Source organism: Anthonomus grandis, chromosome 11 (assembly GCF_022605725.1).
Source record: "Anthonomus grandis grandis chromosome 11, icAntGran1.3, whole genome shotgun sequence".
Taxonomy (NCBI): Eukaryota; Metazoa; Arthropoda; class Insecta; order Coleoptera; family Curculionidae; genus Anthonomus; species Anthonomus grandis.
Window position 1 is genome coordinate 6267547 of NC_065556.1, and position 24048 is coordinate 6291594.

Consider the following 24048-nt stretch of genomic DNA (forward strand, 5'->3'; position numbering starts at 1 on the left):
TAATGACGATGACGGTGATTCGACAAGGATATTTCCCTCAGGATTTCTTCTAATACCTACATTTTGGATGTTTTCTTGGGATTCAGTTTGTGGGTTGGGTGTATTTGTCAAAAGTTGAGTGGCAATTTCGATTTTAAAATCTAAATATTGTTGTATTTTGCGTGGAGGGATTTTAAATATTTTTTTATCTCTTCGATAAAAAAACGATAAGTTAGCCATTGCTAGATCAAAGAAATGGAAAATGACCCTTACAGTCAATTTTTTTGATCTGGCTCGAATTCTATAATAGCTAATCATTCGGTCTATCAAGTCTATTCCTCCCATACAATCCTTGTATTTAGCAACAATGTAAGGTCTTTTAACCTGAATGTATTTAGAGTCTTTCTTAGACCACCTTTTACACTTATCGCTAGGTTGAATTCCTAGAGCAGTAGATGCCAAAAGTACAGATTTCAGATCATACCATTGTACAACTACTATTTCGCCATATTGTCTTACAATTTGTTCCGAGCTCCCTCTACCTATCTTGGCCATCATTTTTTCCGAAGTTAAATTTGCTGCCGCTGGGACAAGAGTTTTCATAATGGTTCCAGTATAATATTTCTCTTGTTGACGAAGATATTCGAGAAGTGGTATTGTCGTAAAATATCTATCGCAGTACACATGACTTTCAGGAAATAATGTCCTTCCAAGGCGAATAACAGCAGAAGGTTCAACACCAAGTCGTTTTACAGAATTCTCTGGAAAAGTATATTTTCCTTGATGTAATTCAAAGTCTACGATAAGACCATCAGGGGCAGCAACAACAAAATTTTTCAAGCCCTCTGGATTTGGCTTTCCTCTAACAAACTGCTACATTATACAAGTCCCTGTAAATGGGATCATCTGTTCATCTACAGCAACCACTTTCTCTCTAGGTAGCTGCAAATACCCCTACTATACTGCTTTTATAATAGGACATACTTTCCAAAAATTGTCAGACCTGCGTACCTCTCGACAGGACATCAAACAAACTATTCCAAAAAAATGTTTAATCTCATTAAGAGTCAATTTAAGAGATACTCCTTTAAGTTCAACGTACCTTGCATTTGTACAATCGCACACTTTTTGGAATAACTCATCTTCAAAGTACATGGCTAAATACGGTTTTGCACTAGAGGGGCCTTCAAAATTTGGAAGTACAAAAGTATCATCTCTTCTCCAAGACTTTCGCCTTAAAGGATCCACAGATTGCTTGGCTATTTTTAAGTTTTCTCTTAGGACACTACGAGGAATTCTATCTTCTTCTTCTTCCTCCTCACTGCTGCTTACTAGTTCTTCATTAATTATTTCTTCTTCTCTCCCAATTAAATTATCCATAGTTTGAATTTCTTCTTCATCATCAGACATTTCAATGTCAGGGTCATTATTTCCAATGATTTTTAGTATTTGCTCCAATTTTTCATCATTTTCCCCTGGCCGAAACACTCTTTGATTGCCAAATATTCCTAAAATAAATATTATGAGTTAATTTAAAATGTGCATGAGATAGACCCAATGTCCATTTAAATGGACGCGAATAACTTAGGGTAATACAAAACTTATTTAATTTTTTTATTATTGTAATGTTATTTAAATTTGTCTATTAAACATTTGCAAATAAAAACTTTCACAAAAATCATTATAAAACGTTAAAAAATAGGTTACATACCATCATAACGAGAACCACGTGCAGCCGCCATCACAACAGAAAACAAAAAACTGATTCCTAGCACATGTGCACAATTAAAGTCGACCGAATCGGACTAAGCGGCAGCACCGAAGTGTCCAACGTAGTGGATGCGAGGTCTAAGCTCCTTAAATAATAAATTAACGAAACTGGAAACATAAAACTGGCATGTCCATTTAAATGGACGCTAGGTCCCAGGAGGATCTACTAAATTAGAATATCAGTATATATTTTATAACATACAGCTAGCTTAAGTTAAATGTAGACATCCCTATATTGCGACTCAATATTTTATTGTGGATCATATTTACTTAAATTTTCTTTAAAAAATCGAAATTAAAAATCTGGTAAAAGGAAATTTTATATAATTCACTTGAGATAAAAAATAATTATACAATTGCTGTAGAACAATTATGAATACCACTACTACATCATTTCTGGTTTATACACTTTAAAACTTGTTTGATTCGATTCATTGATTTGATTTATTTTATTAAGTGTTTATTATTTTCGGATTAATAGCTACGAGTATTTATAAGAATGACATTTAATATTCAACATCATTAAATACAGGAGGTTCCATAGCTTAGTGGACATAGTGTAACAGTTTATTCTTTGGTATGATTTGAACAAATTTGTCTTGTCCGAAAATTGATAATATCTGAGATACAGGATGCAAAAGTTCTAATTTTATCTTCAATATTTCTTAATAATTGATACAAAAAGAAACATCAGCACAACATTTGGTACTAGGGGGTTTTTGGTGTCGAGAAATTTAAATTCAATGTTAATATACGTGTAAATTCTAGAGGGCGCTCTCGGCGACACTCCGATTATATAAAAACGTGTATTTTTTTTTGGATTTTTTTACAGAAATCGTTTTTGAAATAATTAAATTTTAAATGCTTCAACTTTTGATTTTGTTTAATTCATGAATAGTATGGAAATAGGGTGTCATAAAGTTTTGTAAAGACATGCTGCTTTATTTAATTCTAAAATATTTGTTGTATAGAATAATATGTGCAAAACAAAACGGTAAATATAAGCTTAAATGGAAATTTGTTTTTTTATCTTACAACAAATGCTGAAGGTAAGATCCGTTAACTTCTATACACTTAGATACCCGTTAATCGAAAAATTGCCTAATATTAAACAACATGTTGTTGTCTCAAAATAATTCTGCTGCATTCTAGTTTTTTCATATCCTCCCAAGTGTTGTTTGTGTATTGATAAATAACTGATTTTATGTATCCCCATATGGCAAAGTTGAAGGGGGTTAAAATCAGGGCTTCGAGGCTTCAAGGCATTTCAATGGCTCTCATGACCGATTCAGCGGTTAGGATAAACTTGATCGAGATATTCCCTGATAGGTCTGGAAAAGTGAGCAGGAGTACCATCCTTCATGAAAATCATGCATCTCCGTAATTGTAATGAGAAATGTTCTAAAAGCTCAATTTTTGAATTTATTGCCCGTGTAAGTGCATCTTACTACCTTAGGTTCTACCCAGATGACACAAGATATGCTAGAAACAAACCATTTAAGTACCATTTATGACCGATGTTTCGGAGATTCATCGTACATTCTAGCGCTGATTTTTGTCTAATTCATAATTCATAATGAGTTACTTATTTTATAAGTAACGGTATTATTACAGATTTGAGTTCATATTTATTTTAAATACGTGAATAAGTCTATTTTCTTCTTTTCAATTTTTGAGCATGTGAGATAAAAATGTCTAAATTAATTTTTGCTATCAGTGACGTAATACCCAATAAAATAAGTAACACATCAAAAATGTTTGAGGTACATTTAAAGAAACAGGAAAAATCCTCGAGAATGAACAATAATTGAAGCCATGTACTTTGAAGATGAGTTATTCCAAAAAGTGTGTGATTGCACAAATGCAAGGTACGTTGAACTTAAAGGAGTATCTCTTAAATTGACTCTTAATGAGATTAAACATTTTTTTGGAATAGTTTGTTTGATGTCCTGTCTAAAATATCCCAAAATCAAAATGTACTGGGCAAAAACCACTAAAGTTTCAGCTATTGCAGATACAATGACTCGAGATAGATTTTTTGCTATAAGAAGTAACCTTAAAATCGTCATTGATGGCAGCATCGCGGAAGAGGTACGCCGATCTGACAAATTTTGGAAAGTACGTCCTATTATAAAAGCAGTATGGCAGGGGTGTTTGCAGCTACCTAGAGAGAAAGAGGTTACTGTAGATGAACAGATGATCCTATTTACAGGGACTACCCTATTATATATACCTATATATAATAGGGTAGAGTTGGGACAGATGACGCACCTTTTTTTTGTTGCGTGATAAAGTTTATAGTTCTAACATTGGGAGACAGTGAATAAAAACCACATTTAAATGTTTAAGTTTATATGTGAAAAATGTATTATTTCGATTCAATAAATCAGGTTTTCCTGTCAATAACATTTTTTTTCCTTATTATGTATTTGGCAATCTCACCCATCCTATATGGGTGTATTGACACCGACCGGGTGGGTGTTATTGCTTATGAGCTGTATACATAATTAAAAAAAAAAGTGAAAAATGTGTAAGAAAAATGTAAGTATTAAGCTCACATTAAATATAGGTAGCTTAAATAAAATAAAAAAAGTAACAGAAAGAACTCTAGATAATATGAATTAAATATTAACATGGCTATTTTTTAAAAACTAGTTTAGCACATAACATGCAATGTTGTTCATATGAGATGCAGGAAAAAGCATGAACCCATCTCTAACATTTAACACATTTTATCCAGTTGTTTGGTCGTACTTTTCTAAGCAACCAACACATTCATTTTTATCAAAAATCTCGTCATCGGTGGAATCATTAATTGAAAAATTGTCATCATTATCTAATGATGACGACTAACTTTTAACTAATTTGCTTTTGGCAGAATTAAGAGCACTCACGCGAGAAAGTGAAAGTGCTTTTTCTTTTTGTTGGTTTTGCTTCTGTTTTTCTAATTTTTTGGCTTTAAGCTCTAGTTTTTTGAGTCTCTTCTCTTTTTTTTCCAAAATATTGACAGGGCTAATTAGGTATTGGGCAGACTGTTTTCTTCTTTTTGGATTCTTTGAAGCTACGATCTTGGGAACAGGAGAAAGATCTTCTAAAATCTTTGAAGGCGTCTAATCTAATGTCCAAGCGACAGGCACTGCAGAATGATTATCCAATGTCTTAAGAGGAGAAAGGTTTAAACTTGTCAATGCTACATTGGGTGTTAATGTGGATTGAGGAGGATCAGGTTCTGAGCGTTCACTTGGTAAATGTTGAGAAGGTAGTTTATTTTCCTCGGCAGAAAGAAAAGCATGATCTGGGATAGCAGATGGTTTCAAAGGGGTAAATTCCTGTAGCACGAAATCCTATATTCCAATCTCAGTTGTTGCTGCACGTGTCCAAGAATCAGCAAGAAGTTTCCCAAAATGTCTACGTTCAATACGTTTGCCTGGATTTGCCCTTATACATTCATCACATGCACGTTTAAAGTAAGTTTTCAGTGACTTAAAAAAAGAGCGATCAAGGGGTTGTAAAAAATGGGTAGTATGACTGGGCAGGCACAATAATAAAATGTAATTTTCCAGGGCAGTTTCTAGCATTTCATAGGAGTTCATATGAGAACCATGACCATCTTAAATCAGGAGACACTTTCCAGCTGTCTTCCTGGGTAGGAAGTCCATGAACAGCTCTTCACAAAAATATGAGCAGATTTTTTTCTCATTTTAATTATGGCTCCGGGCGACATATTTTCTTTCCAAGCTTGTTGCTTGTTCACCCTCTTAAAAATAAAATATGGTGGTAAAAAATGAACCTTCTGCATTACAGCAAGCCACAAGAGTTATAGTCTCTCCTCTTTCTTGAACTTTAATAACATGAATAAATTTACTTCCTTTTGCAGCGATAACTTTTCCAGGATCATTGTTAAGCTGCAAGCCACTTTCATCCATATTAAAAATATTCAATGGCTTATTTAGCAAATCATTATCTGTTAACATTTTTGATAATAATTGATTATAATTGTTAACCTCTTCTTTATTTAGCCCTTGAGCTCTTGCTAAAGAGACGCCCTCTGCTTTTCTTATAGAAAGTCTCTTATTTCGATTTAAAAAAAGTTTCAATCTTTTCCGGTCATATGGACTTGTGTATTGAACCTACTTTCTATACCCAACGATTTTGGTAAATTGTAGGATAAAATTCTAACAGTTGTTCTTGTTGGTGCAAATCCAGAATGTTGTAGCTTTTTAATATGCTCACAAAGCTTTTTTTTAACATCCTCCAGCCTGTCTTATTGAAACATTTCTGACTCTTACAGCTTCTACAGCTTTTAGCAGTTCTTCTTCTGTCCATTTGCCTCTTGAACTTTTTCTAGGACCGTAAAATGTTGGCATTTTGAAGGATCTGAAAATAAACATTGGCTTAAAAAAGTAAACAAATTTTTATAAATTATGCGTCATCTATCCCAGATGTGTGGGAGATTTGACGAACCTATATTATTGTATATTTTATTAAGTAAACACACTCGCTTTAATATAATTACGTTACTAACATAACCTAGTTTTTCCTACGTCAAGTATTTTTTTGATTATTTTCGAACTTTGGTTAAAATAAAAATTTTTTTAACATGTTCCGAAACTTTCCGAAACTATATTTTAATGCCTTTTTATGTGAAAAAACAAGAGAAACCGAAAACAGTACCAGCTCTACCACATGGCGTGCACGACTAATAAATTGGGTATGGTTACACCGTAATTTTGGCTCTGCGTCATCTGTCCCGGCGCGTCATCTCTCCCGACTTTACCCTATGCAACAAATAAATAATTTTAAACATTATATAGTTTATGACTAAATTGTCATCTAAACATTATAAGCAAAAATATAATATACTACGATTTAACCGCGATCGAAATGACATAGTTATCTTTAAGTTATTGGTTAGAAACTAAGAGATACCAGATTTACATTGGCAGCACTAGCTGCAATGACGCTATGAACGGGTCGCAGGCGAAGTTTTTTGTCATTTTCACCGACTTAATTTGGGTTCTTGTTTGGGTGGTGGGACAAAGGATGCAAATGTGTTGTTGTATTTTTAATGCGACTTAATATCATAAGAATATTAAAGTATATAAAATTATTAAGTATTAACCAAATTTTGAATGGAGTGGTGAAGGATGAAAAGAGCCGCTTTCTCCAAGTTTGTCCTACAGGCCTTTAAAAGTCTTGAAATTAAGATGCCTTCAATTTGGAAATATTCCAAGCAAGACAAGATAGTTAAATATATAAGTCCCTTGTCAATTTTTTAAAATGCCGAAATTTTCTCCCTTTATTATATGATATGCACATATTTTACAGTTTAATAAATATACCGAAACCAAAAATTCACTAAAAAATCTTTGAATAATAATAATAATAATAATAATAATAATAATAATAATAATAATAATAATAATAATAATAATAATAATAATAATAATAATAATAATAATAATAATAATAATAATAATAATAATAATAATAATAATAATAATAATGTCGGTTTTGAAAAATATTATTTTTAGTTTTTTGTTTAAAGGTTGTTACAGAGAGAAGAGACTTAACTTCAGGTGGTAGTGCATTATAGATTTTTGGAGCATTGTAACTAAATGAGCCCTGGAATTTTGCAGTTTTATGCCCTGGAATAACAAAATTATGCGCGTTTCGTGTGGTTCTGCCGTGAGTTTTGGAGTTTGAAATTAATTTATTAGATAGATAAGCCGGTTGTCCGAAAAGCACAACTTTATGGACTAGTGTAGCCATTTGCAGTACAAAGCGTTCATCCAAAGAAAGCCACCCTGATCTGACCAACAGGGGAGTGACATGGTCGCACTTACTCATACCAAAACTAAACTTGAGGCACGCGTTTTGAATTTTCTGAAGGCTATTCTTTTCACGTTGATACAAGGCAGACCAAAACAGAACTTGAGCATAACTAACAATTGACAAAGTTAATGTATCACAAAGATGTAGTTTAATATCAGCTGTCAAAAACTGTTTGTTCATATAGAGTATTTTTAATTTATAAAAACATGCCCTCAACAATTTCGACACATGCCCCTCAAACCTGAGATCCGTGTCAAGGACAATCCCCAAATTCTTCTGGTTATTAGAAGGAGGTAAAGGAGATCCATCTATGCTGATCTTCACGGTATCTGGAAGGGGCTTGCCAAAGACAAGGAGTTTGGACTTTGCAGCATTCAATACGAGTCTGTGACTCTTACACAAGTCAGATATGGCTAAAAGATCCATATTAATAGCATTCACAGCTTCTATGGCCTCCATAGAGTTAAATGAACGATAGATCTGTGTGTCATCGGCGTACTGGTGCGATTCACAAACTCGAAGGAATTTATGAAAGTCACATAGATATAACAAAAAGAGTAAGGGGCCAAGAATACTTCCCTGCGGGACACCCTGATCCAACTGCAAATATACAGATAGAATAGAATTAATTCTTACCCTTTGACGTCTATTTAAAAGATAATTTTTTAGCAGTTTAAGAGCAGAAGTATGTAGCCCAAAATATTGGAGCTTAGCCAATAAAATTAAATGATCCAGTGTGTCAAATGCACGACTAAAGTCCAGCAATACTAAAACTGTTGTTTTTTTCTGATCAAGAGCTTTAAATATATCATCACAAATATGAAGAAGAGCTGTACTGGTACTATGCTTTGCACGAAAACCCGAGTGTGTTACTGGAAGCAAATTTTTAGTTAAGCAGAATTCATTAAGCTGATCATTAACAATTCTTTCAAAAATTTTGGACATGGTAGGTAGTATGCTTATAGGACGATAGTGCGATAATTCCGTTGGATTTCCAATCTTAGGGACAGGGATTATATCAGCTTTTTTCCAAGCATCCGGGAAAACACCCATGGAAATACAATAGTTTATTATAAATGTTAGATGCGGGGAAATATGAGGTGTTACGAGATTAATCATTTTTATGGTAATGCAGTCAGAACCCATAGCAGTACTTTTAATTTGGGATATGGGTTTATTTACGCTCTCTTCGTTTACCTGATTAAATTTAAATTGATTTTCCAAATTCAAAGCGGGATGATTTGATGAATATTGTTGAAATATATCATTGCCAGAGTTTAAAGTTACTTTTGGTACACTATTAACAAAAAAGTTATTAAAATCTGAAGGTGAATATTCTAGAATATTTTCTGATGACTTCGAGCAGTCACTGATGTTTAAAGATTTTAACGTTTTCCAAAATGACTTAGGGTCAGTTTGGAATTTATGTTGTAGAAACGCTTTTTTTTCATTTTGAACAGCTGACGTTACATAATTACAGATTTGCTTATATTCATTAAATGCTGCTTCGGTTTTTAACTTTTTATATTTTGATAGGGCTTTACGTCTTAACCTCATCATAAACTTTATATTAGGAGTTATCCAAGGTGCTGGTGCCTTAGTAAATCAAGAGAATGGAGTTTGATTTAGCTTGCTGCTCCAGAATATCCATTCGGATGTTTGTGTTTTCCATGTCATTTTTCAACATATTTACTGATTCTTTTACGCCATCAAGTGTTTTACAAAAAAAGCCCATCTTCTTATCAATTTGCTCCATTTTACTGATAATTTCATTTTCAAGCTGGCCAATAAGGGTAGAGCAAACTTTAGTTATCAGTTTCTCAAGGTACTCGTCGTCCGTCCGGCTACTACTACCTGCGGCACTACGGGTTAACGTGCCTCCACCCATTGCAAGAGCTCTCTAAACCTTTGTTATCGTCAGGCGCGTGGTTAATTAAGATTGTAATTTAGTAGACAATTTACACTTGTTTCAAACTTGTTTCCAGCAATCACTAGGGGGTTATGATACGTAAGCTTCACACACAGTGTAAATTTGAAGTAATTATAGGTCAAAAACACCACTTTTTTACTGATAAACAGCGGAGCTCGTATAAGCGAACCTACTCGTGCGACATGTGAATTCACGTGAATTCACGAATAAATATATATTTAACGATAATACACACAACCGCAATGTCTAGGGATATTTTGAATAAATTTGTATATATATTTTTTAATATGATCTTTTTTTTTAAATTTATTTGCAAGTTTAAGAGTAGTTTATAAGGTAATAAAAAAACCCAAAAAATTTTAAATAATTTATATTTTTTCTAAAAAAATGCAAAAAAATTAAAGTTGTTAAGAAACTAGGTTTTACAAAAATTTAATTCTTAATTTTAAATTAACAAAAAATAAACAAAAACAATATTCAATAACTTGTATGACCTCCACGACTGTTCACAACTGCTTGACATCGTCTGGGCATGTTTAGAATTAAATGATCAATATCATCTTGGGGTATCTCATTCCAGGCTTCTTGAAGTGTCAGAAACAAAGTTCTTCTATTGTCTCTTGGTCTTTCCATACGAAGAACTCTTCTTTGAAGCATATCCCACATGTGTTCAATGGGGTTTAGGTCCGGGGATTGAGGTGGCCATGGTAAGACATCGATATTATTCATTTCTAGAAACTCTCTAGCAACCCTTGAAGTGTGTGGTCTGGCATTGTCGTGCATGTAAACAAAGGTTTGACCAATTGCTGCTGCATACGGAATAACAACAGGTGCCAGTATCTGATCCACGTATAATCTGCCAGTTAAAAAGTTTTCTAATAAAATGAGGTCTGTTCTTCCTCCAATACTAATGCCTCCCCAAACCATGATGGTTCCGCCACGAAAAGAATGCACTTCCTGGACATTGCACAGGCGGTTTGCGTTTCCAGGCTCTCTCCACATGCGAACTCTTCTTGAGTCGGGGTAAATTCCAAAGCGAGACTCATCAGTGAACAGCACATTTGCCCAACTTTCATTTTGCCACAACAAATGTTCTTCCGCCCACAAAAGTCGTACTCCTCGATTACCCCAGGACAACGGTTGCACCCTTAAAGGCCGACGACTACGTAGGTTGTTTTCATGCAAACGTCGGCGTACAGTGTCGGCTGAAACCTCAACGTTATGCACTTGGTGTAGCATGATTTGCAATTCTGGTGCTGTTACAGTGGGGCGTCTTCGAGCATTTAAGTGTAAAAAGCGGTCCTGTAGAGGGGTTGTAATACGTAAGCGACCTCTATGCCTTTCCGCCACATCGCCTTCTTCTCGATACCGTGCATATAAGCGTGAAATTACGCTTTGAGTAGTGCCCATGTTCACTGCAACCTGTGCTTGCGTCATACCACCATCTAAAAGGCCCACCGCTCGTATCATTTCTTCTCTCGTTAAATGTCTGCGCTGCATGGTTAGCAAGAACTATACTGAGCTCTATGAACAAACTTTTTTCCAAAAAAACGCAAACACTTTTTTTTGGTAAAAGAATTCAAGACAATAAATAACGATATGTGTATTTGTTTATTTATTTGAGATAAATAAATTAAGTAGAAAAATGTACAGTGTGGTTTAAGCAGTCTAAAATAAGGATAAAGTCTAGATATTTTTATATTTATAGCAAGTAAATAAAATTTTAACAAATTAAAAAAAAAATTAAGAAAATTCTAAATTATCCCTAGACATTGCGGTTGTGTGTAGTATATTATGCTGTGTTGTTTTGACATCCACATAGTGCCGGTGCACTCTTCGTGCTTTTCGTGCCTGTCCTAGGCATATCATGTTCCACATTATCTATATTAAAAAAACGTTATGTTGTGGCATTATGGACTTTCAAAAGAATTTTTTTCTGAGACATTTTTTAAGGGATCTAATGGTTTTAATCGAGGACCAAAATTTTGACAGAAATAATATCTCATATAACCATAACGCGGTCCCTATATTATTCTGTTATTATCAAAGCCTGCTAAAAATTATTGAAAAATTTACGTATCCAAAAGTTACGGTTTCAATAATGCAGCATGGCTTTCTTATTTTTTTTTATATGAGTTAGTTTCAAAAAGTACTGCTCAGCTCTGTTTGTATTTTTTATTAATTTACCACAATAAATGAAAAACTTAATTTCCCTAGAAAAAAAAGCAAATCATAAATAACATACATTTTTTATTAAGGCCGCATTCAAAATTAAAAAAATTCAGTTATCTCAAAGACGGTCGCTCTGAGTGACCCAAAAAACATATAACTTTTGTAAAGTAATACTAACTGAAAAGCTGAGATTTTTATAAAAAAACTCATATACACTGAGGCACAATAAAGTTGTACACATTTTTGTCACCTCGGAACATGACAGCGGCTGACAGCGCCCTCTAGGATGTACACAAAAATTACCATTGAATTCGAATTTGTTGCCCCCAAAAACCTAATCTTGTGCTGATATGCTACTTTTTGAAGGATTTATTAAAAAAAGGTAAAAATAATATTCAAACTTCAACTAGTATCAAGTATCTTGGTTATTATCGTTTTTTAGACTAGAAGAATTTAGTCAAATCGTAATATTTTTTAGCGAAGAATTTACTCTATTTTGACTTAATTATGGGATATATACATAATTAACACATATATTTTATGGTTAGTTTCATTCACTTGAAGAAATTATGGATGTTTGTATAGGGGCCGTATATTTTTAGACCCGGGCCCGGTTTTTCTCTCGGCGACACTAGTAGAAAGACATAGGCTACATGATAGAACAAACAATAATGGACACCGCCTAATAAAGTTTGCCAGTTTTAAAAATATGATTGTACAATCCGCGCAATTTGAAAGAAAACATATATAAAGTCACGTGGATTTCAAGCGACCTAACAATTCTTAACCAAATAGAATCATATTCTTATAAATGCACGACATTCTAGTAGCATCATTAGTGCATGAAGTATTTGGAGCAGAAAGCGATATTGATCATTTGGTAAAAACCAAGTTGAGAATAAGAATAGCAACACAAAAAATATTTTGACTATCTAAGACCCGAGGACAACATAAAGCTGAAGAAAATATGGCAGAAAATAAAATCAATTATAGAAGATATTATAGTAGCAATGGAAACAATTGGAAAATGGAAGAAACGCTCAAACATAAACTGCTTTGAAAGAGAATGTGAGAAACTGCTAGAAATAAAAACTAAAAAACGACTCATAATGCTAACAAACTCTACAGATGATGATAAGAATAGAGACAATATAATTGCTTAGAGCTAAAAAGAAGAACCACCTGGAGCATCAATTACGGAAATCGTTGGAGAAACCAAGTTATGAGAAAATAAATAGGCGAGCTGATAAAGACAAAAATGTAATCCTTGGAAAATAAAAAGAGTAGTTTCAAGACATTGCCTTCAATCCAGTAGTTGTGAGAATAGCAACACCAACACTTACTTAAGAATGCGATCACATTTCTCAGAAAATATAAAGCGCTAGGCAACGATGGCATAAATAGAGAAATGCTAAAAAGGAAGGAAGCGTTTCACAATAGAAAACTTAAAAAATGATTCTGAAAATATCGAAACAACAGAAAATACCTAAAGATATATATATCTATACATATATCTATACATAAGAAAGGAAACAAGAAAGAATTTTGAAATTATAGAGGTACATCGCTTATCAAGATAGCATACAAAGTCCCAGTAATTATAATACTAAGGAAGCTGACCGCTTATGGGGAAGATATTATCGGCTATCGACTATCAATGCAGATGTCGTGCTAAAAGTTCAACGATTAATCAGATATTTTTGATGAGATTAATATTAGAAAAGAACTGGATTCAACAGGGATGTCAACCAAATCTTCGTGGACTTCCGGCAAGCATATAACTTGATGAAAAGATACAGGTTATGGTTGGCAATGTTCAAGATAGGCATACCAAGGGAATTAGGAAACAAGCTCATATGCGTAGGTAAAGGTAGGAGACAGGGCATACCGCCATGTAACATCAGGACTGAAAAAGAAGGACCGGTATAGAGGGTAACGGTTGATACGTAATTTTGGCTTGTAATATGCAGTTAGCAGATAAGCGTCAGAGCTAACAGTAGGTCTTACATTAAGATTCAAAACTGCTATTGGTTTTTGCTAATGACATAGACACAGTTGCTTATTTCGGTGCAGACATGTGAGAGGTTTTTTTACAGATAGAGGAAGGGGCGGAAAATCTGGTCCTACGAGTAAACAAAGAAAAAATATATGTTGGTTACAAAGCGTCCAAGGCCTCAAATCAGGCCCATCGATTTGAATATTTGGGTTAAGGTTTTTCTACGTGGAAATTAAATATACAGGGTGACCCAAAAAAAGATATAATATATATGGTACAAACAAATAGTGGTTACATAAGCAATTTTGAATGAAAAATTATGATGTAAAATTGTAAAATTTAAGAAATATCTAAATTAAATGTTCGAATTGAGCACCGTTAAAAACCTGATAATAACCAAGGCGATTTAAAAATTCTTTTTGAATGTTGTCAATAAAAATAATCTGGAGCAATATTTCTAATCTCCTGGCGTATTTGTTCTTTTAAATCCTATAAACTTTACTTCTTAAGTATCCCCATAAAAAGTAATCGAGGGCAGTTAAATCTGGCGATCTGGGTGGCTATTTAATGAATCGTCGTCCACCTATCCAATGATTTAGAAAAATTTCATCTAGATAATTGCGAACGAGTAAAGCATAGTGTGGCGGGACTTCATCCTGCGGAAAAAAAAAGATCACGTTAGTGCATGTCGGGTTCTTCCAAATCCGGATACAAATTCATCAAAGCGGGGATAAGATCATTTTGAAAAAGTCCAAATACCTCTCACCAGTGTAAGTGTCATCAAAAAAGTAAAGTCCTGAAATTCTTCCTTCCACTATACCGCACTACACATTGACTTTTTGAGGGTGTTATTTATGACATTCTGTGAACAAACAAGCATTTTCGGTCACCCAGTGTCGACAATTCTATGTGTTCACATGGCCAAGTAAACGTTGCTTCGTCAGAAAATATTTTCCGTTTTACCAATCAATGCGTAATTATTATACAGGGTGTCCCAGCGAAAACGAAACAGAGCTATTTTCGGTATGAAAAAATTTTTTTTTTCAAAAATCTCGGACACGTCGATTTTATTTTTGAGGGGGACAACTTTTCCTTACCAAGGCACCCTCATACCAGCAAGGGGGTTGCTGGTCCTATTTTCGAAGGGGTCACTTATTAATTAAAAGGCCACCTAATACCTGGAATCCTTTACGAGGGGTTGAAAGCACCCCTTAAATCTTAAACAGAAAAAGGGATCGTGTTATACCTTATGTTGAAAGCGTTTTCACTTTAAATTTAAATGGTTAAATGGACTTCTGAGTGACTGATGGATTTCTTCTGGATATGAAAGCCAAATAAAATTCTGAAAAAAATGCTTTAAATAAACCTTTATGCCTGAAACCCTTTCTTACAATTTTTTTTATTGGATCATTAAAACATGATTAAAAATTTATTAGTATTGTTAATATTATTGTTATTACACCTTATCAGCATATCATAAATAAAAACAAATTACCAAATAAAATGCAAACACAAGTATCTGAAGAATTTATTTAGCTTGCTAAATATCATTGGTACTTTTTTCATAAAGCAGCATTTATTTAAATAGTTTTAAATTATTACCCAGTCTTTTACGTGTTAAAACACTGTTAGCAATGGTTTATTTTACTGCAGAGAGGGTTGACATGATAGAGTTTTTCTTTCGGCATAACAATTGTGCCAATAGAACGGTACAAGAATTTAATGACCTTCATCCAGAAAAACGAGTCAACAGAAAATACGTTCTAGAAATAGTTGCTAAATTTAGGAAATCTGGCAGTGTCTTAAATAAAAAGCGTGAGGTTCAAAATGCTGTTGTTGTCAATGAAGCAATGCAAATAACTGTCCTAGGTCAACTTCATGCCAAGCCAGGAATAAGTGTCAGAAAATTGGCGACGAGTACAGGAGTAAGCAAAAGTAGCGTTCATAGGATACTTAAGCATAATAAATTCCATGCTTACAAAATTCATCTGGTGCAAGAACTGAATGAGGACGATTTTGACAGACGAGTGCAATTTTGTGAATCGCTTAGTGATATAATAACTGTTAATCCGCGTCTTATTTACAACATTTGCTTTCCAGATGAATGTACTTTTTTTCTTAATGGCAACGTAAATCGTCATAACTGCCGCTACTGGTCAAATGCAAATCCGGGCCAGTTTCGTGAAGTTCATACCCAGTTCCCTGAGAAGTTAAATGTTTGGGCGGGAATCTTGGGCGGCTCCATTGTTGGTCCGTTTTTTCTACCCGGAAATTAGAATGGAGAAAAGTACCGAGATCTCTTGGAAAATGCCGTATATCCAAGAATAGTAGAAATAATGGAAGGCGGAAATCATTCTGATGATGATCAAGTCGTTTTCCAACAAGACGGAGCGCCTCCACATTATGCTGCTGGTGTGAGGCAATATCTTGATGAGATATTTCCTGATCATTGGATTGGAAGGAGAAGACCTTTTATGGAATGGCCAGCTAGGTCACCCGATTTAACCCCATTAGATTTTTTTTCATGGGGGCATTTAAAAACAAACCCAACTAGACACCAACCAGACACCATAGAAGACTTACGCCAGAGAATTATAAATGAGTGTCAGATGATAACACCTGAAGTTCTACAAAACGTCAGGCATCGTTTTGAGCAAAACCTGTATTCCTGCATGGAAGTAGGCGGGGCACAATTTGAACATTTAATAAATTGACGTAATTTAAATAAACTTGTTTTATTTAAAAGACACAAAAGGAAAAGGGTAGGTATTTCTTATCTCTCCACTTTTACTGGCAGTAAAGATTGTATTTCTTGCTATTTTTATATCCACAAGATATTCATCAGTCACTCAGAAGTCACCATTTAAATTCAGAGTAAAAAGGCCTTCAAAATAAGGAATGACACGACCCCTTTTTCTATTTAAGATTTAAGGGGTGATTTCAACCCCTCGTAAAGGGTTCCAGGTATTAGGGTGGCCTCTTAATTAATAAGTGACCCCTTCGAAATTAGGACTTCCTTATTCTTTTAAAAATATTATCCAAAACAGAGTTCAAAATATCTTTTTCATTTTCGCTGTTTCTACAATTTTGACAAGCTGTCATATCCGGATAAAAAATTTTAGCCACTTCAAATTTGGCAGTTATATTCAGAATTAAAAGACCTTTAAAATAAGGTATCACACGACCCCTCTTTCTATTTAAGATTTTAGGGGTGATCCCACCCCCTCGAAGAGGGTTACTGGTATGAGGGTGCCTTGGTAAGGAAAAGTTGTCCCCCTCGAAAATAAAATCGACGTGTTCGAGATTTTTGTAAAAAATTTTTTTTTTTTCATACCAAAAATACCTCTGTTTCGTTTTCGCTGGGACACCCTGTATAATTGCTGCATTTGCTTACAAAATTCATTTCGGCGATCAAAATCATCTTCCGAAAGCTCTTGAAGTAAGAATATTTTATAAGGGTGGAACTTTGCTTTTTTTCAATACTTTATGCACAGTAGATCGCGATAAGTTAATATTAGAAGCTGTGCCTGTGATTGTGGCTTTCGAATTATCTTGGAACGTTAACAGAACGCTAAGCTCATCTTCTTCAGTTATTGAATCCCGACCAAATTTTTGAGTATCTCGAATATGCTCGAATTTACGAAACTATGCGGCTAAGACTCATCTAGGGTTGCAAAGCCAAAAAAAAAGAAAAAAAGTTCCAAGAGTATACTGACTTATGTTTTCTAGTTTTATCCTTCTTCATGATAAATATGCACTTATCATTATTTCGCAGGCCAATACTATGCATTTTCAATATTATGCTTAGTATAACTTTTTTTTAATTTAATTTCTTAATTAAGTTTTTTGCATGTGAATGGCTAAATCCTAAATAATACGAAAGTATGAGAAAGAGAAAAATGAAGTGTACTAAAAGAGGAAACATACTTTCAAAAAAACTTGATTTTAAAGTTAGTAAACACTACATCTAACACTCGCTTTTATAAAAGTCTTTTAAAACAAAATATTTAAAATACTGTATAAAATATTAAAAAAACTGCAAGGGCGGCTAAATGGTATCTTCAATTTGTGTCAAGTGAATTAGGTCACCTTGAACCAGTCAAAGGCGATAAATTAATCTATCCCAGATGCGAAAGTTAAGTCATCTCGATTCTCTATCTCAAGTCATCTTATATTTAATAGAATAATTAGGTATAATATAATAAGTATACAGTGCTTTTCTTTGAAGTCCCCCCCCCATTTATTTTTTGAACGGGTCAAAAAAAATTTTTGAAACTTGGCATAAGTAAATTGGTCTATAGATACTATTTTTTACTGTAAACTAGGTAGTTGTAAATTCCAAGATGGCGGCTGGGCGACATCTTGAGAAAAAATTTTAAATAGAAAGGGGGGTCGTGTGGTACCTCATTTTAAAGGCCTCAATGAGTACTTTATAACCCTGAAATATTAGACCCATATCTTAACTCGTTTCAAAATGGCGGCCTAATAAAAAAGTATTTTTTTTTATTTTAACGTTTTACATTTTTATGATTTTTGAATAGGTAAAAATCAGTGTACGAAAATAAATGCGTCACTATTTTATTTTGACATAAAAACGACAGTTCTAAATGTCAAAATAACACATAAGCGCCATCTTGAATAAATGCATTAGGACTTACTGAACCGCCCTCGTATGTCACATTTTACGTTAAAGGTTATTGAACATTATTTGGACATTCCAAAAATCAAATAGCTATTAAAAAAAGTGTTATTATGTGTTATTTTGACACCCGTTCAAAAAATAAATGGGGGGGGGGACTTCAAAGAAAAGCCCTGTATAATTATATCAGCTTTTCTTTTATATATCCTCGCACTTATATTTTTATTTATTCATATGATATGTACTATATATATTTTTAAGTAAATTAATTCGCATAGATTTCGTTTAAGCTAATAATGAATTATTTTTGCATTTAGATAAGTCGTGAAGTCGAACATTTACAACAAAGATTTACAATAAAAATTAGTTAATTGGGATCCAACAACATATGTAGATTACTAAATAAATGTAACTAGCAAATTTCAACTACAAATAAAAAATAAGACAGTATTAAGAAAACTCCAAAAATAATAAACAATTTATATTTTTCTAGCAGTGTTTATTTTAGTTCATCTTAATAAAATCCATTTACTAAAAAGAAATATTTTAATCAGTTAGTATGACAAATAAAAAAATGTCAGCAGATGATAATGAAAAAATAGATCGTAATTAGTTATTGATGCTAAAAGATAAAATCAAAAGTAAAAAAAAATCAATTTTATATTTCGATACAAGATTTAAAAAAAAATCATCGTTTTTTTCTCAAATCATTTACAAATTGACAAAACATAAATAGACATCAAATTGTGTATCTATATAACACGAAAAAACATGTTTATTTTGGCAAGACTGATAAAAAGCCAGATTAAATGAAATTTTATTTATGATTTAAACAAGAAAAGCGCTTATATTATTAAAACCTAATTTTATATTTAACAATAAAATTAGAAATTGTTGTAGTAAGCTAATAGCCTTTGGACCCACCTGTACCATTAATTACATTATGTTTTACCTATCTATTATTGATTTCTAATACCTTAGAAACGGAATAGGTTATGGTAGCAATAATATCTGCTATCACACCTAGAGCATTATAAGCGGGCATTATGATAATGCCCGGAATTTTTATTGCTTATCCAATTTTATTTCTCTCATAATAAATAATAAACATCCAATTTATACAAAAAATAATGTTTTTTTAAATACTAAAAATTAAACTTTATTTCCAAAATAAAAATTACAATTTTGAAATGTCCCGGAAAATGTAGTTGATCCCACTATAGAATGGTCGGTGTTTTTTGTGATGGTAGAGGTAGCAGCACTAACGCTATTTTGTATAGTTTGTAAATTGTCCATTAAAGAATTTTCAATAGTCGATACGGAATTAACCTCGGAATTAACTGAATTGGCAATTATTTTGGCTACTTTATTTTTGGATGAAATACTTTCTTCTATATATCCTTTAGCTACTGAAGAGCTTTTCCATTTTCCATGTTGTTTTAGCATTTCAAACGAAGCACCTGCCTCAACAAGTAAAGTTCACGATGTGCGACGCAAACAGTGGCCGGTATAAGCTTCTGAATTATCCAGTTTTAAAAATTTTGCGATCAATGTTGGGACGCTTCCTATGATTTTTTCCAACAGGTTGTACTATACAGCGACTCTTTCTATAGGTAAGAAAGAATCTTCTTTATTCCAGCTGGTCTTAATGCTGCGTACTTTTTTATAAAATTTAAAGCGCCTAAATCTTCTTCAATCATAGTAAAACTTTTTTAAGTTGAAGTTTTAGTTTCTGGTACCTTTATAACCAAGATCGTTCCTCTATCTTCAATATCATCAATGGTCATTTTGACCAACTCATCTCGTCTTAAACCTCCAAAAACACCCATTACCAATATGACTTTGTGTACCAAGTAGATATCATCAGGAGCCTTCTTAATAAATTTTATTATTTGTTTTCCTTCCAAAACTTTTGACTTCCTCGGGACATATCCTTTCGACTTAACTTTTAAAAAAGATATGAGACGATGGTATTGCGAGATGTCAATATTTTTATAGACCATTAACGTAGATCTTAGGGTAGAATACTTGGTCCAGAGAGAGTTCGGACTGTATTTTTCCGACTAAAAATATTAAAATTTGTTAAACATATGTACCTATTAAAATAAAATCAATAACTTACCAGTTCCTGAAAATATGCCATTAGAACGGTTTCGGTTATTTGAACAATTGCGTTGGCATCTTTCCAAATACCAAATATGCCATACTCCCGATCATGCTGTTGCCTTGATTTAACTGGCAAAAGATTTTCGGTCGCTTTTATGGCCTTTTCTCTTATATTTTGTGGAATTTCTTCCATTTTAAGCAAATATTTAAACAAAAAATGCCAACTGACTAACTGACAGAAACATCAAAGTCAAACTTAAATAATCACTGCAAGTCACTTGATAAATTTCTATAGGTAGGTATGTACGTATACCTGTATAGATAGACCCTATTTTTTAATTAATATTAAAATTATTAAAACATAAAGCATTGTATGCACCACGGGCATTGTTAGGCTCTAATGCCCAGCAGGCGGAAGCCTAGCTACTATTTCCACCTTCTGGGCATTATCGTCCTTAGAATGCCCTTGATACATAAATAGCTATTATGAGGCGTACTTAAAATTGAATCATTAATTACTTCTTGAAGCACATCATCTTAACTATGCTCAACAGCCAAACAGAGAAAAAAAGATTTATTTTCTCTCCGTATTTCATACCACTCCAAAACAGTATCGATTCGAATCAAATCGCAGGGTGGAGACCCTGCCTTAGAATTTGCCATGCGTGACGTAAAAAAAATATTTCTATCTCTTTTAGGACCCAAAGTCTTCTAAAATTCAGGATACCAGAAAATCTAAATTCGTCTAAAAGAACTGTTGGGTATATTCCTAATTCTACTTACCATGTTTTACATATTTATAAGTTAATATCGCAGTGAGATTCTTATATTTTTACCGAAAAACTCTCAGTGGCCTAGCATAAATTTCTATTTCATATAAACAGTCTTCAGTTGCTTAATTCAAAACATCCATGTTATGTATATGTAAAAGCAAATGGACCATGATTCCAATTTACAATGCTACAAAACGGTCTTGGGCAGGGATGGATATGCTACTAATTACCCCAGAAGTTGTAGTTCTGGCAACTTCAAGTATTCTAATTAGCATTTCTTCCAGCTTAAATGTCATTTTATTAATTGCATTTAATTAAAAATGCCAGGATTATTTTCTTAAAAAAATGTCTTTTAAAATCTAATTTTCTTTAAAACAAAATATCAGTTTTACGTTGGAAAAATCTAATCTAATATTTATTAGTGAAATTTTTATTAGGTATAAAAACTAATATACCAAATTTAGTAATATTTTTAGGTGTTCCATTCTTCCCATTTTCATGTGTTATATACATTACATTTATTTTCTTTTGAAGCATTATACATATATAAAAATATAACGTTATTTATACTATATACAAGTAATTTAATGATATAGAACTAAAATACCTTTTATGACCTCTTTCAGAGCGTGGATATAAATCAACCAGGAGTTATAAGGGAAAATGACGAGTTTATTTTAAGCTGTGTCGCCCGAGGGTCTCCATCCATGACTTTTCGCTGGTTTAAGGATGGCACGTTTGTTAATTTGACATATGCTCGGTAAGTTCCATAGATTAAACCTAGGATATTATTTATTTAAGTTAATAAAATTATGATGTATCGAATTGCGTAGTGTAATCTATCTGCACTTAAATTATATTTACTTACTAATAGTTTAAAAATCAATTTTATTTTGAGGTTTTTATATCTCAGTACATAAATTATATCAGGTCGCTTAGAAAAGTATCCTATTTAATTTTTTTATTTTGGAAATCCAAAGAATTTCAATCAAGCATGATTATGTGAGCCCACCATGAATCATAATGCGCATGTGTACATTTTCCAACGTTGAACTTGTAAAATCTTTTATTAATTAAAAAAATCTATACTACGCCAATGACAATATCTGTCTAACTTTAATAACTTATATATTTTCCAATCATAAAATGCCTTAGGACAGAAATCACTTTTTCAAAGTTCTTCTTTATTGTGGAAATAATACAGCGAGCTCCTAGGATTATTTCTTTTTTACTTAATTAATATTTGTTTTGCTCTTATACTGTAAGAGAAATAATGAATGTTTTATCGTAACCATCAGTTCAAAACCCTTTTTCATTCTAATTTCATAATGGTGAAAATATGCGGGTCTCTTATCTCATAAAAAAGTTATGCTTTTTGATATACTACAAAACACTCTTTTAGAAACAGTTAATAATACGGAAAACTTTTACTAAAACCTACATTTGCATTAAAAATCAGATCTTTTTTTAATGCCTTAAAAGCCAAAGCTTCAAAACTTATGCCTAAAAAACAAAAGCTAGAAAACAAAGCTACAAAAATAATCGAATGGTTTAATTTTTATTGTTCATAGGGATGAGGCCTACAATAAATTTTTAAAGTGTTTACCATGAGCTCTTATGCAAGTTCTGCATCTTTTTACAAAATGTCTTTTTAATCGCCGCAGAGTTCCTGCTTGATTAATTTCTCGTGCCGCCTTAAGTATTTTTTCCCCTAATTCCTCTCTTGTATTAACTGGTTTGAATAAACAATCTGTTTTAATCAACCCTAGTAAAAAAATCCAAAGGATTCAAATCCGGGGGACGTGGTGGCCAAAGAATAGGATCCAAGCGCCCTATCCATGTTTCAGGGAATATATTATCCAAATGTTGTCAAACCAGTGCAGCATAATGAACAGGACAACCATCATTCTGGAACCACATTCGCCCTCTCACCTTTAAAGGTACATCTTCTAGCAGAATTAGCAGTTGACCTTAAAGAAGCTTCAAATAAGCTACTCCGTTAAAGTTGTCGGGAATTTTGACTGGGCCAATTACCCTGTTGTTGACTACTCCCGTCCAAAGGTTAATTTTAAACTGACGCTGAAATTTATCCTGCTAAATAGCATGTGGGTTTTTATTGCCTATTCATGTACATTATGGATGTTGAAAATTCCAAAACGTCGACATGAGAATTTGTCACTGCAAAGAATGCTCAAAAAAAAGTCTGGATCTGCACGCATTCTTCTCAGTATATCTTGACAAAATACTATCCGTTTTCTGTAATCCGCTGGAAAGAGAGCCTGTACTCTTTGAACATGAAATTGGTGCATTTGTTCTTAACGTACGATCCCGACAGTAGTTTTTGAAATTCCCGTTCGTCCTTGTATAGATCTTACTAAAATTGATGGATTTTCATGCACTTTATCTAAGATTACCTCATCGTTATATTGATAAGCTTTTTTCCTTGACTTTCTGGAATGCCTGGCATTTTTCCTTTGCAATGCGCTTAGTGCACAGCAGGGAACACTCGAGGATGGTTTCTTAGAGTAAATCGATCCCTGTAGCGGCTTTGTTGGTATTTTGACGACTTTCTCCGTAGATAAGATGGATTTCTGCATATTCACGCGCTGTGTACCTATAATAAGGCATTGTTAACTAATTCCAAAGCAAATTAAACAAATATTTCTTATACTCACCAAATATCAGTGTGACAAAAAAACTCAAACTGGATAATTTGTTTACCTTAGGCAATGCGTTGCAAGAAAATAAAAGCAAGCTTTTAATAAAAGTTTCAAATAATAATATCAAAATTATGAGGCTACGGAAGTGAAATGTCATGTTTTTTTTGTTATCTACTAATTTGCAAATT

At 33.1% G+C, this 24048-nt stretch overlaps 1 protein-coding gene across 1 annotated transcript in view; it reads left to right on the forward strand.

Moving 5' to 3' along the window:
• Positions 1-24048, forward strand: part of LOC126742453 (uncharacterized) — a 1408556-nt gene that overhangs the window by 1100481 nt on the left and 284027 nt on the right. Inside the window, exon 14 of the mRNA XM_050449100.1 lies at positions 21827-21960. Within this exon, the coding sequence (XP_050305057.1) occupies positions 21827-21960 (134 nt within the window). The remainder of the gene's footprint in view (positions 1-21826; positions 21961-24048) is intronic.